At 35.3% G+C, this 13594-nt stretch overlaps 1 protein-coding gene across 1 annotated transcript in view; it reads left to right on the top strand.

Moving 5' to 3' along the window:
- Positions 1–13594, top strand: part of KIAA1377 (KIAA1377 ortholog) — a gene marked incomplete at both ends in the record, with an annotated part of 27707 nt that overhangs the window by 3706 nt on the left and 10407 nt on the right. The window contains 3 exon segments of the mRNA XM_009069946.1: positions 4643–4788; positions 6196–6301; positions 7683–7878. Of these exon segments, the coding sequence (XP_009068194.1) occupies positions 4643–4788; positions 6196–6301; positions 7683–7878 (448 nt within the window).

Raw genomic sequence — 13594 nt, 5'->3', positions numbered from 1 at the left:
GGGAAATGCAGGTCTAGTACAGCAGCAGAAGCCTTGAAAACTGGAAGTGCAGGATGTGGCACAGAGGAGTACAGGGAGGGAAAGCAAGGGATGGCACACAGGCTTGGCACTGGAGACCCCGTGGCTATAAATAACTCACCAATAATCAGTTAAAGAAATGCAGAGCTAAATCTGACAACCCTGGCTTTTGTTACCTGTCAGGTAACAAAGAGAAGAAAGGAATAGGATGTAATGTATGTAAAAGGCATAGTGTATGGAACATTTGGGGGTTCTATGGAGCTGCAGATCAATGAAGATAGATAGAGCAAAGGTGTAAAAGTGTGTTAACAAGTATAAAAATGACTCCAAGTGGATCCTGAGGTGAAGAAGAAAGCATTGACATGAACATCCTCTTGGCCCTGATGAAGTGACTCGAGATGCTGCCAGCTCACCGTAGCACCCCAGTACCACCAGAATTAAACTCCCAGCCTTGGGATGCAAAAGAGCAATGCAAGCATGAACATGAGGAAAAGGGATAGAAACTCAACATGTGGGTAGCACTTCAAACTATTTTGTCACTATGCTTGAGCCTTTCTCTGTATAGAAATATTCTATTATTTTTTTGGTAACAATTATAGCTGGATTAATAATTAGACTCTTAAGATTTGAATTTTGCTAACAAAAAATAACTTGGCTTTGTACAAGGTGTACTTGCTTTTTGCCTAAAAACAAGATTTGTAGTGTAACAACTGGTGGATAGTGTGGACAGCCCTCCTGTGAACCTTTGCACATTTTGGAGGACAGCCCTCTGTGAGCACCTACAGTGCTGTAAGGTTGGTCCTTCTGGAGCCCCTACAGCAATTTCAGGCTGTCCTTTCATGTTCAGCATATGATAATCAAAAAGATGAGGGAGTAGAGTTAATATGTATTCCTAGTCCTGGCAAGTACCTCACTTAAAGAAAAAAAAAATCAATTTACAGACAACACAGATCTTTTTAAGGATATAAAGTATGTTTCCAGTCTGCCCATGAAAGGAATTTTCAGTGTGACACCCTATTCTAACCTTTTCTTGATCTCAATGTGGTCGTTAACTATATAAATACCTCCCTACCTCAGTTGTAAAATTACTGTGCACTGGTTTGCAAATGTGATATGGCAATGCATGAATAGTATCAACTCAGTATCAAAAGACTCATTTTATAGCATTCCATATGCACTGTACATATTCTTTTTTGTTTGTTTTATTTTCATCCAAGGCAGTAGTAAGCATTTAGTCCACCTGGGAATGTAGGATCCATTATTTCACTGTGAAGACAATTTCATAAAATTAAGCAGGAAATGGTTCCACCATCCAGTCATACTGTTTTTAACATAAAAATGCCTTCCACATAATGTCTGTATATGTGAGACAGCTAAATCTTTTAAGTTTCGTATTCCAAATTCACTATAAACATTTTGGCAGCCATTTCAAAAAATGCTGCACCGCTGGGTTGTTTACAGTAGGCAGAAAAATTGGGTTAAAAAAACACCAGTCAGGAAATTCTTCTGCTAACTCTCCATCTTAAAGCCATACTCTTTTGCCAATGTTACATCTGTGATATGAACCTAAGCTGGTGGCTTAAGGAGAGTGGATGAACAAACATTTGTTTTAACTGTTTTTCTGTAAGATATCAACGTGCATTTGTAAAATTATTTATTTTACAAAATGCACCTGGGTGTCACAATTTACATTCTGTGAGGTCAAGAAGTTAATGATGCAGGCTTCACTGGATATCTTTAATGCATTTCCTTACATTTAAAATAAGTTCCTTTTTTTCTCCCTCACGTCTTAATCCAAACCAAATAGTGATCATGATGAGCTGTGGTGAAAAAGACCTCTTGCATCAGCATTTGGACTTGCTCATTTCCAGCTATATGGAACAATGGTCCTTTTTTTATGCCAGTTATTAGGAATGTGAAGGAGTGCAGCTAAGTCATATCCAAAATAGTTTTAAAAATAAATAAATAAAAACTCTGTCAGAATTCACTTTTTCCTTTTTGGAGTTATATGCTGGAATTATTCCATGTGTAAAGTTGTAGAATATCCCACATGTCTGAATTTAACGACTACAGTTCAACTAAAGGCCTTCTTGAGCAGCTTCTAGAAATATTAAGGGGATCAAGAAGCATATCTTTAAAGTACTTATTAGGATAAGTAAGTCTGTTTACTCTGTTGTGATTTTCCCATTTCTTTAGTCAGGATAAAGATGTAAAATATTGCAGATTTCTGTATCAGATTTTGATGTGAGTGAAATTCAGGAATTCTGAAAATGGACAATGAACTCTAGTTCTACCTTTTAATTCTAACATCTGGATTGTATGAACAATTAAAGTTCCTGTGAATTTTAACCAAAGTGCAATAAGACATTATATGTGGATAGAGTTCTCTGCAGATTTTTTTCTATTTTTGGATAACTGCTTCTCTGGCTTCACCTCATGCCTCAAGTGAAGCAATTCCTGCTTGCTGACAAACTGAAGTTTGGAAATTAAACTTGTAGTATTGAGGCCGTATTTTTAATTTGTTTCTCTTTACATAAGTCAATCTTCTGTTCTATCCTTCATTTGAAGCTGTAGACTTTTATGACTTTATCTCTTAAAGAAGAGTTATGAATTGCAGAATTCACCTGGAGCTTTCTGAGGCGAATGTACTTCCAAATTAGAATCAGTAATTGCTTGTGTTGTTCACTGGCATTTTGATTTCTGGTCTTGGAGAACACTAATCCAGAGTGCTAAATACATTAGCAAAAGCAGTGGAAAATTTTGCACCTTTGTCTCTCTTCTTGATTTCACCTTTCCATATGCTCCACCACTGTCTTTCTTGAGCTTAGCATTGGTACTACTGGAGGTGTAGTATGAAAAAAAGGAAGATTATGTTACACAACTTCCATATTCCCTTTATTATATGGGGAGAAGTTTTGAGGTGTGCTAATAATTATGGCGAGGAATGCAGATATGTAGTCTTAGTGATTTACGGTTTGAATGGCTGCATGGAATCTCTTTACAGTGTATTGCCACTTAAAAATGAATCTATTTTGTCTTCATTTTCTGTTAATCAAATTTAATAATTTGTTCACAAAATTGGGAAATCTAATCCCATGCTTTCAATATGTTTTGACAGCCATGTATATACGAGTTTTCAAAATAGTGAAAGTTCTTTATGTCTCTCTCTGCTACATTTTGGCTTCCAGCTGGATTAAAGTGGATATTCCCATATAAGTGCATACTTGGGAATTAGTTGGCAGTTTTCCTATTTTTACTGTTGTGCAGCCTTTAGACTTTCTCAAATAAAAAGTACCTATTTCAAATTATTTTTGTTTGTTTTCACAGGTGATCAGTCAGCACTTTCAAGGGATACTAGGGAGGGTCAAGCTGAATATTTCAGTTTGAACTTTTTCCCTGAAAAGCATAGGGAAGAATAATTAAAATAGCTTGAGTTAAGGAGTAGCTCTGTTAAGTAGCAGCTTTGCTCAATTAAGATCTATGAAGCAACTGCAAATGATTAAAGTTATGGAAAGGTATCTTATTGTGATGAGAGAAACAAAGATCATATAACTAAACATTACTACATTTCTTTCCATTAAGGCTGGCTTAGGAGTGGGACCCTACTAGTGTACTAGTGACCTGTCAAATGCCATTTCTAATACACAGAGAAATTTAAAGGTGGGAAGCTCCTGGTTGTGGTGATTCTTGCATGGCAGACTTTGGAAGTTTAACTTGAGGAGTATTAACTTTACAGTATTACTGCATTTAGAATAAAATTATTCCAGGGACGGGGCATCTACCATTTCTCTGGGCAACCTCTTCCAGTGTTTCAACACCTCCTCTGTAAAAATTTTCCTCCTTATATCTAGTCTGAATCGACACGCTTTTAGTTTCAAACCATTAATTATGACTTGCCTACATTTACTGGATATATTTCACTCAAGGATCTAGTTTAAGTTTGTCAGTAAAAGCTGATGATTTTGTCAGCTGGATAAAAAAAATTCCACATGGCTTCATCAAGCTTATACCTACTGAAGGAAACCTTTGTGATGATGGTTGGTTTTGATTAGAGTCTGCTTTGCTTTCCAGCCCCTTTTTATTGCTGCTAATCTGATTGTCCTTCAGGAAGTTTCTTAGGAGAAGTCAATACTGACTTTTGCACATATATCAGTAAAAGCTGTAGTTCCTTTGTGTTATTTCTAAATAACAACTTTTAAACTGGTACTATTACCCCACCAGCTTGTGAAAGGCACACACAGAGAGCATTTGCAGTTCACCTTCCTATTGCTCTGCCTACTGTGATACATTTACATAGTAATGTAAATACTGTTGTGAAAGCCACATTGATTACAAGAATTGACCAAGTCTGCCTGTTAATTCACATATAAAAAAAGAATTGAATCTTTAGTTTGGGCTAAAAATTAAAAATACTATGTTGTGCCTCTCCCTCACCACCCACTGTCCCATTTATGTTCAGACAAACTATAAAAATCTAGCTGTGCTGAAATTCATCGCATTTAATTTGTGGACAAGCAAGGTTTTGTAGTAAAATGGCAAGTTGGTGAGCAAGTAAGTTACTAATATTTTGCTAAATGTGATTAGAAAACATAGGGGTGGTCTTCTTTTTGCTTCTTAAATACAGAGCCTTTGAAGAAAGACAGAAACAAGAAGAAGAAAAAGAACAAAGATTTAGAGAGCAAGTTTTGCAGCAGAGGAAAATTAAACTTCAGGAGGCAACTGCTAAGTTCCAGCGTGCTCATCTGCCTTTTCCAAAGCACAAACAAATAGGTCTGTAAATTAAAATTTAGTCATTATTCACAATACAAGTGTTTTTCTATTCACAGAATCACAGAATAGTTAGAATTGGAAGGAACCTCTGGAGATCATCTAGTCCAACCCCTCATATTATTCTACTAATAGAATATAATTGAAGCAAACAGAACAATTAACTTCACTCAAATTAGTTGAATTAATAAAAGCAAAACAACTGATAAGCTCAGATCCGACACATATGGCACAACTGGGTGAAGGGAATTTAAAAAATACACAGGTGGGTATTTTTCTAAAAATTATATTGTGTGCTATTCCATTATATTCCAGTCACAGTAAGTACATCACCTCCTTGGGGTATTGTGGCTTCCTGGGTTTTCCCCACATTTTTGACTGCAGTGTGCTTATTGCTTAGAGTACTGCACTTTCACAGCTGGGTGAGAGGTGTTACAAGGTCACTGACAGTTACTAGGATAGTGTAATGATGCTCTCTTTGAACTCCTGAATGTGGAATATGCAAGAATGTGCATTTTGGTTATAATTAAGTAAAAGAAGTCCTAGTATATATTAATGTTACGTAACTTTAGTCCACTTTCTAAGCTGTTCTCTTGCTGCTGGGAAGTAATGATCAACTCAGTTCCTGCTTTCTTGGAATCAGTGCAGATTGGCAGGAGTTTGTAACAGCATCGGCCAAGTCTGATTTCCAGTCAATTTTCCAGTGTTCAGACTCTTAAGATATGGTCTATTACTTAAGTATTCTTTAACAGATTTACTCTCCCAACAGCTGTTGTGCCAACTGTGAGGTAATGTCTCTGACTTCAAGATCAAATGTCAGATTAAAATAACAAAATAGAACAGTACTGGTTTAGGGCTTCTTCACAGCTCTACCAACAGCTCAAACTGTGTAGCAATAGAATGAATCACAATCTTTTTTCTTGGTTTTCCATCATAACAATTCTGCCTCTGCTACTCTCTATCCTACTTTAGTTACTTGAAAGAAGCAATACCTTGTGCCTTGTCTGGATTCTTTCTTTCTCCACTAACTCGATGATTAAGTTACAATTTGGCCTCTGTCAAATATCTGCAAGTTATAACTTTGGCTTAGTGCATGAGTGGAACAATCATGATGTAAAAACAAAGTTAGGTTTTTTAACCTCCTACTTTTTCAACAGTGCAGTCTAATAACAAATAGTAAAACTGTTGAATAGATGTGCAACTGTAAACACTTAAATAGACTGGGGTTTTGTTTCAGAGGAACTTGAGGTGCTCCAGCATGTCTAATAAGGCTAAACCACTCAGTTTATTGTAACTCTCTGGATTTAGGCTTCCAAACTTCAGAAACTTAACCAAACCATTTATGGTAAAATATTCCAATTTTGAAAATATTTTTTCCATTGTGTTTTTTTTTATCTCTGATCCCTCTAGTTCAGACAAAAGCAGCTTTTCAGTTAGAAGAAGCTCTTGAACGAATTAAAGGATCAGTTTTAACACCAGGACTGTGCTTGCCAAGCATAAACAAAATAAACTTCAGGTAAGCATTCCACTTTACTCTGATAATCAAAGAGGGTAAATTGCCTAGTGTATTCAATAAATTACTCTTTAAGAAATTGTAGGGCATTTCTTTTATGGCAAAGAAAGCATTTCTGTGAACTTTCCAATCAAACATTATGCAACTTCCTTGAGTTGTTTGTGTCCATTTGGTAAGACAGCAAAGGAGATGACACAAACCTTTTTCCTTAAGCAGAATTCTGGGAATAGTCAGGGCTAACCCAGGCTCCAGCCAGTTATAGCCCAACTCAGATTGCCATGGTTATCAAACCATTTACTGTTCTGTGAATTATGAAGTTTTCTGTCTAGATTATTTGTAATTCTCATTTGAATTTTTTCCCCTTTGACATTCAAGGGTACTTTAGTTTATATATTCACTCAATGGTCTTCTTTCCAGCTGTCATTCCTTTACATTTCTCATTCTCTGTATGTATCTTGGCATCCTGATAACAACTTGTCCTTTAATTTCATTTTATATCACATACAACTTGATTTGCATACTTTTCACTCTACCCCGGCACTCTTTCTAAGACACCTTGACTTATCACTTGATGTTTCTTCATGCATAGCTTGGTGCCTATTTGTGGTGATCTTACCCAGCCTTGTTCCAGTTCTATCTGGTTTTTTGTTCTTGAACATATCTTGTTACACAGTCTTTGCTTTCCTAGCTTCTAATTGCACATTTGCCTTGTGATTTGGCTTCATGTGCTCTTTGGATTCTTTGATTGCTGTCAAAGAGCCCCATGGTTCTTGCTAATTGTCATCCTGTAGAAACCCATGGTTTCCCCTCTCTTAATTTACACTCACCCTGGCCACAGTATCCAGTGACACTAGCTGCTCCAAAGGTGGGTTTTTTCAGGTAGCAAATACAAATTCTTTAATGTACCACAACTCTGACGTTACATGTCATCAGTAGATTTGGGCTCTCTAGTTGTTTGCTGTTTGAAGTAAGAGATACCTGACAGCATCAATATAGTTACACTTTAAATAAGCAAACATTATGGAAAAATAAAGCCCATATTGCCTTTTTGAAAGAAAAACCCAAACCAACACTTCTGCTTTCCATTTCTGTAACTTACCAAACTGTTGGCTGACATTTTCCATATTAATTCAGCCTGAGGCAGTCACCCAACAACCCAGTCAGAAAAGTCTGACCATTTATAAATAACAGAAGGTTTAAAATGGAAAGTGTTGGACAGTTTTAGATAGTACTAGCCACACCACCTGTAGTTACATATAGGATGGCAGTCCTTCACTTGCCAGGCATTTATTGATGGTGTATACTTTTGGAAAGGAACACATTTAAGAGCGTAAGTTGATGCATAAAAGCAAGACAAAGTAATAAGTTGTTTGTTTGCATCAAGAACCGCAGATGACACTTCATTCTCATCAGCATCTAGAAATGATTCTTTCCATCAGAAGATTTCAGCAATGGTTGGCTGCGATAAAAAAATACAAGAGAGCAGTAGAACAGACATGGATAGTCACCAACTTCTCTTCCAGAAAAATCTGAAAGAAATGCAACAACTCCTTGAAAAACAGCATCTCAACAGCCTGGAGGTATGATATTTTCATGCGATTCATTACATGATATTTTTTAATTGTGATAGTAAGGGTCTTGAACATGATAAAAATGAAAGGTCTGTTAAGCACTCTTTACTAAGTAGAGATGTGAATTTCAAAAGTCGCTTTAGAAATCATTAAAATCAAGAAGATCTGAGCTGCAAAGTGATTTCTTATTACTGCACTTTTAAGTGTGATTTTAGGTCTGTCATATTTTGGAAATATTGACTTCAATATTACATATTTTTGAAAAAAAGAAGATATACTTTGGGGTTCATTCTTTTATTTCTATAATATCTACTGGTCTCCAGAGTCATGGTGTATGAAATGACCTGGGCTCCATTGAAGCACCATCCCATTGTACTGGTGATGAGTAGGGGCATGGGATCATTGGTAGGCATATGTCAAGGGCTTTTCCTTTTAATACATGTGTATGGATAATTTTAAAAGACTGTATGGAATTCAGATATAGTTTAAGTTCTTTGATATTGATGTTTGCAGACACATTTATCTCTGACTTGGTATCTACTTTGTTCTGATGGGTATTCATGAAAATCTTGACAGCTAATGGCTAACACAAAAAAATCTCACTCAGCTGGAGTGAGATTCAAAAAGGGTGAGAGGATAGAAAGTGTGGTTTGACCTGGCAATGACTAGTGTCCTTTCTTATTTCCAAGCATAAAATAAGGAGGAGCAAATGACAATTTATAGAAAAGAGCTGATAAAACTGAATTCTAGACAACAACTTTAAAACAAAATATAAAAAGGTCTAAGCTTTTTTTTTTAAAATAATATTATCACATTGTGTATTTCATTGGTATATTGTTTGCAAATCCCTCCCTAAATGATGATGATGAATTTGGCAGTTGCCACATTAGGACACCTTAGAATTAGGAAATAAAACATTTTTTCGGGGAAAAATATATAAAAAGATTCTTCTCAGTATATTGTAAGACATCTATATTGTAGTGTATTTTATCAAACACAATTGTCACTTTCTATTCTAGGGAAAAGCTGCCATGAGTCAAGTATTGATTATTTTGCTTATAGTTTTTTCTAAATGTTATCAACTTTGGACATTGCAAATAATATAGGAATTTGTGTTTACAGATTAATGTATTTTTGAAAACACCTTGGTCCTGTAAAAAATTTTGCCTTTTTTTTTTTTCCTCCAGAATGTATTTTTCTGTTACCACTAGGGGTTGCTCAGCTACTTTCCTCTGAAAAATAGTTTCAAAATGTAAATATTTATAATTCAGACGTTTGGACTTTCCTTCTTGAAATTGCATTTGGACTCTGATTAGAAAAAATAGTCAAGAAAGCTATTGTCCTTGTTCTAAGGCTTGAGTTTGGGAAGCTTGATAATTGAATTGTGCCAGTGTGCATGGGTATTGTGACTTCCTGTGTTGGGAAATACTATTGATGATACTCTTACTAACAAAATTTATAGTTTATAATGATTTATAATACTCAGACTGAAATGAATAGACTTCAGTAGTCTTGCTCCTACCTGTTGTCCAAAGTAATTTCAACAGCACTTGCCTTTCTAAAACTAAAGTCAAAGTATTTCACTGTGCACATGCTTTGAGATCTAACCATCCATTGAGATCCTTTGACCTCTCTTTGTTTCTGTTTTTACAGGCCCAGCAGGATTATAAAGATTCCTAAAATTCTTTACTTTCCTACAGGGTGATAAAGTTCTATGTAAACCTTTACCAGCAGATTCAGTGTGTTCCCTGCTTTACCTCCCTAAAAATTTGTATAGATTCATCAGTAACTCAAGATTTTTAGTGACCTTTCTACCCTTTTCCATAATTAGCTTAAAATATTGGCAGTAGCCAATTTTATTTTGTGCAACAGTTGTATCTGAGCCAGTATATGAGAGTATTACTTGTTCTGTGTTCATGAGTGTCGCCGTTCCTACACGAGTATGTTCCATTTTGAAGATTTTAATATTATTAACTTCATTCACAACCAAAGAATTTGTTGCAGAGTCCTTTCCTGGTTTTATTGCCTGCATAAATAACATTTTCAAAGTGGAGCTGGTAGCACGGTCTTTAGCTAAATTTGCATGCAGCTTTTCACCAAAAGACATTAGTCCCAAGTGCTTATCATTTTTCCAAACTGTCAACAGATTATGTTGAAATTTTCCATTTCTAGTACCTGCCTTGAACCAAATAATTTAGAAAATTGTATCTTTTGTCCTTTTCTTTTTGTCACCTCTTTAATTTCTTGGCCATATAACATAGTTTTGCTCAGTACATTTCTAGGCTCTTTCAGAAAAACACATTATGCTTGAATTAAAGTGATTTGCATAATATTTTAACTCTATTGTTTCACTTTTTAAACAAAATATGTGGAGCTAATTCACAGACAAAATAGGTATAGATTACCACCTGGAGATTGTGTTTTCCTCTTCCCTCCTTTATTTGACTATAATTAGGTTATTAAAATGGTATCCATGAAATCCAAATTTAAATCCCTTTCTGACTGATTTGAATCAGAATTTTTACCTTGGCTGCTTTTTTTCCAAGCGTATTTTGCAGCCACTGAAGTACTCATCACCAGTCTTTCTATGGATACCATTACCCTTGGAAGAAAATAATTCAGTATTTATTGAAATAGGGAAACAGGTATCATCTCTCAAAAGCCACAACCCAAACCATCAGCTCAGAGGGCTATTCTTATTTTGTCTCTAATGAAATAAAATTTTGTGTCTTCTTGTACTGTGGGTATTTATATATGTTACATGTGAAATCATATAAGTCTCTGAGAAATAATGAAAAATATTCCTAAGTGATGTTCCACTGAATGGAAGCAGCAGATTGTGCAAACACATAGGTACAGACATCACCTTCCTTGTGTGAGTTGACCTGTATGACTGTTAACTGTTTGACTTACTGTGGTTTTGAGTTTGGACAGTGTCTATGAAATGGAGAAGTTTCAGGTAACTGATGGAAAAACTGTAGTATGATTGGAATGAGTTAAACAAAGGTTCCTTTTGGAAAGGGTGTTGTATCAGTCTGTTTTTTCAGAGGCATAGACGAGAACAGCATGGAAAAAAGGAGTGCCTGTGTACAGTGTCTCCTGAGTATCAGCAACTTCTAGAATGCTCAGGGCCAGTTAGTGGGACAACAGATTCTGAAGGGGAAGGTTAGGATAAAAGGGCATTGAAACAGAAGTCAGTCTTGATTTTGTAGAGACCATTCAACAACTTGAAACAGGTTTCTACAGTCACCTTAAATCTAGAAATGTCTGCTGTTTTTTACTTATAAATGTGAGTGTTAACATATTTTATGTTGATCTCTTAAATTATATGACAAACTTGAGTGATTTCCCTACTCATTTTCCTTTTGGCAAGATCAGAAGTGTTCAGTTTTTGTTGGCTTTCAATCAATATTGTGACACATGACTATCTTCCACATTATTTCACTAATCCAAAATTCACATGTGCTATAAAAGCAATTTGAAATGTATCTCCACACTAAATTATTTTACACAAATGCTTGAACTTGTTTGGGTTGTGTCCTCAAGAGTAGCTTTTGGGTTTGGTTTTGTTGGTCTTTTTTAACATAAAATTGTAGCTTATTCCAAACCTGTGCTGTATAAAATGAGATTGCATCTTCATATCTGACAATCTAGATGTTCAGTCATTTGAAGAGTTGCTTTCCTCAGTTCAAAGCCCTGCTTCAACAGGTGATAAGGCAGGATTGAAGCTGAAACAGCTTTTACAGTACAAAAGAGTTTGTTTTCACAGGTAGATTAATACATGAATAAGATTTTGCTTGTGGATAAATTAGGATTATTATACATACAGCAAAGCTCACAAACCACAGAAACAGGGAAATTGAGAATTGTGCTCTAATATATACTTGCTTCTCCTTTACAAGCATATACTTTTTTCATAACAATTTTCATATATATTAGCATTACTCCAGTTTTGAGTTTACATTCATATACATGTATCCACCTATATATGTATCTATGAGATACTTACATATAGCTACACACTAAAGCATTACCATACTTCATAGCTGATTTTGGGGTAATTTGGTTTACTGCAACAGAGTAAAATGTTCATAAATGTAGCTAAAAGAAAGGAATAGATGAAAAAATAGCAACATCTGATCTTTAGTGTATGCAGTTACAATAATAATATGTTTGCTTGAAGGAAGGGAGTGAAGATAAAAAGTTTTGTGCATATGGGTTAGCCAGGACACTGTATAATGTTAACATGGTATTATCAGAGATAGGATATACTAATGTCTCAAGGGGATGTTGGAAAATCTATTGATTCCTTCTGAAGATGAAAGTATCACTCTCCAAAGTAATTCTACCCCTTTAAAGTTGACAGAACTGTGTTTTAGTTTGGTTTTGTTTGTTTGAAATATAAAGCTTTTGTCAAGTGTAAAGCAAACCAGAATTTAACTACTTTTTTCTTACAGTATTCTGCTTCTATCCTAGTAGCCTCATGGTGGTCTGGGTACACAGAAACATAATCAGTTATTTCAATATTTTAAAAATATTAATTATTCTAAACCTGCAGCAGCACTTCTGTGATGGTCAGTAGCCTGAGCTTTGCTGTGCAGTTTATGCCCAATACTTGCATGACTCTTTAAGGAAGTATGGCTTGAAAAGTGGGAAAGAAATCATCAAGCTAAACACCCAGAATTCAGAGGACAAGAATAAGCAGAGAATAACCAGGACCAAGAAGACCAAAAGGTCTTATGACAAACAAATAATTACACTATTTCAAACACTGGCAAGAAAAAAAAAGTCAGCCTTTGATTTCAGTAAGCTGTTTAGGGGAAGGTAGATGCTGAAAACTTGTACAAATTCAAATCTGTAAAGTTCTTAAGAAGAATGTGTAACTTCAAAAATATCTGGTTAAAAAAATGAAATTTGTAAAACAGGTAACATGTAAATCACTAAATATTTTTTCAAGAAAAGTGATTATATTAATGAAGCATGCCATGAATGTTGGCAATTATGTGAAACTGTCTTATTAGATAAACTTGTTTGTAGAGAGGCATAAATATTAGAAAATACTCTTAGATATATGGTTTAACTTTTAGGTTGTTCTGTGCAGAGTCAGGTTTTGGACTCAATGATCCATGTGGGTCCCTTTCAACTCAGGATATTCTATGATTATAAAAGAATTTCAGTGTCTGATCTTCAGGATTTCCTCATATACATCCACCTTCTGCCTTGGTTGCTGCTGTGCAGTGCATAAAATAGAGTGGGAACATGTTCCAAACTATTCCATCTTTACAATGTACTTACATTGCTAAAGGAAAAAAATAATGCTTTTCATATACACACAATAGAATGGATCTCTTGTGTAATGTAAGCACCAAAATCTTTTCTCAGTGTAATTTGCTCTCTTGAGTCTTCCCAAATCTTCCGTCAAATCAGTATTGTATATGCACATATTTTTCAAACTCACATAGAAACGAGATTATTAATTTTCTAATGGGCTTTCACATTCCATAGCTGATGAACTCAAAATTAGTGAAGGTGTTTAGGTACCTTACTGGCTTTGAGAGGTGGTTTTGTATCTATGTGTCCCTTGGTGTCTTTTACTTCACAATCAGTGTGAAGTGTAACATTAGATATGTACACATATAACAAGCAAAGAATTTCTGTAAATAAAGCAGTTGAAATCATCAAAAATAGCAAGTAGTGTGAGAGGTGAGGGACCTGGGTTTTCAGA

Source organism: Acanthisitta chloris, unplaced genomic scaffold (genome assembly GCF_000695815.1).
Source record: "Acanthisitta chloris isolate BGI_N310 unplaced genomic scaffold, ASM69581v1 scaffold1762, whole genome shotgun sequence".
Lineage (NCBI taxonomy): Eukaryota > Metazoa > Chordata > Aves > Passeriformes > Acanthisittidae > Acanthisitta > Acanthisitta chloris.
The sequence above is the reverse complement of the archived record's forward strand: the minus strand, read 5'-3'. Positions and strand labels throughout refer to the sequence as shown.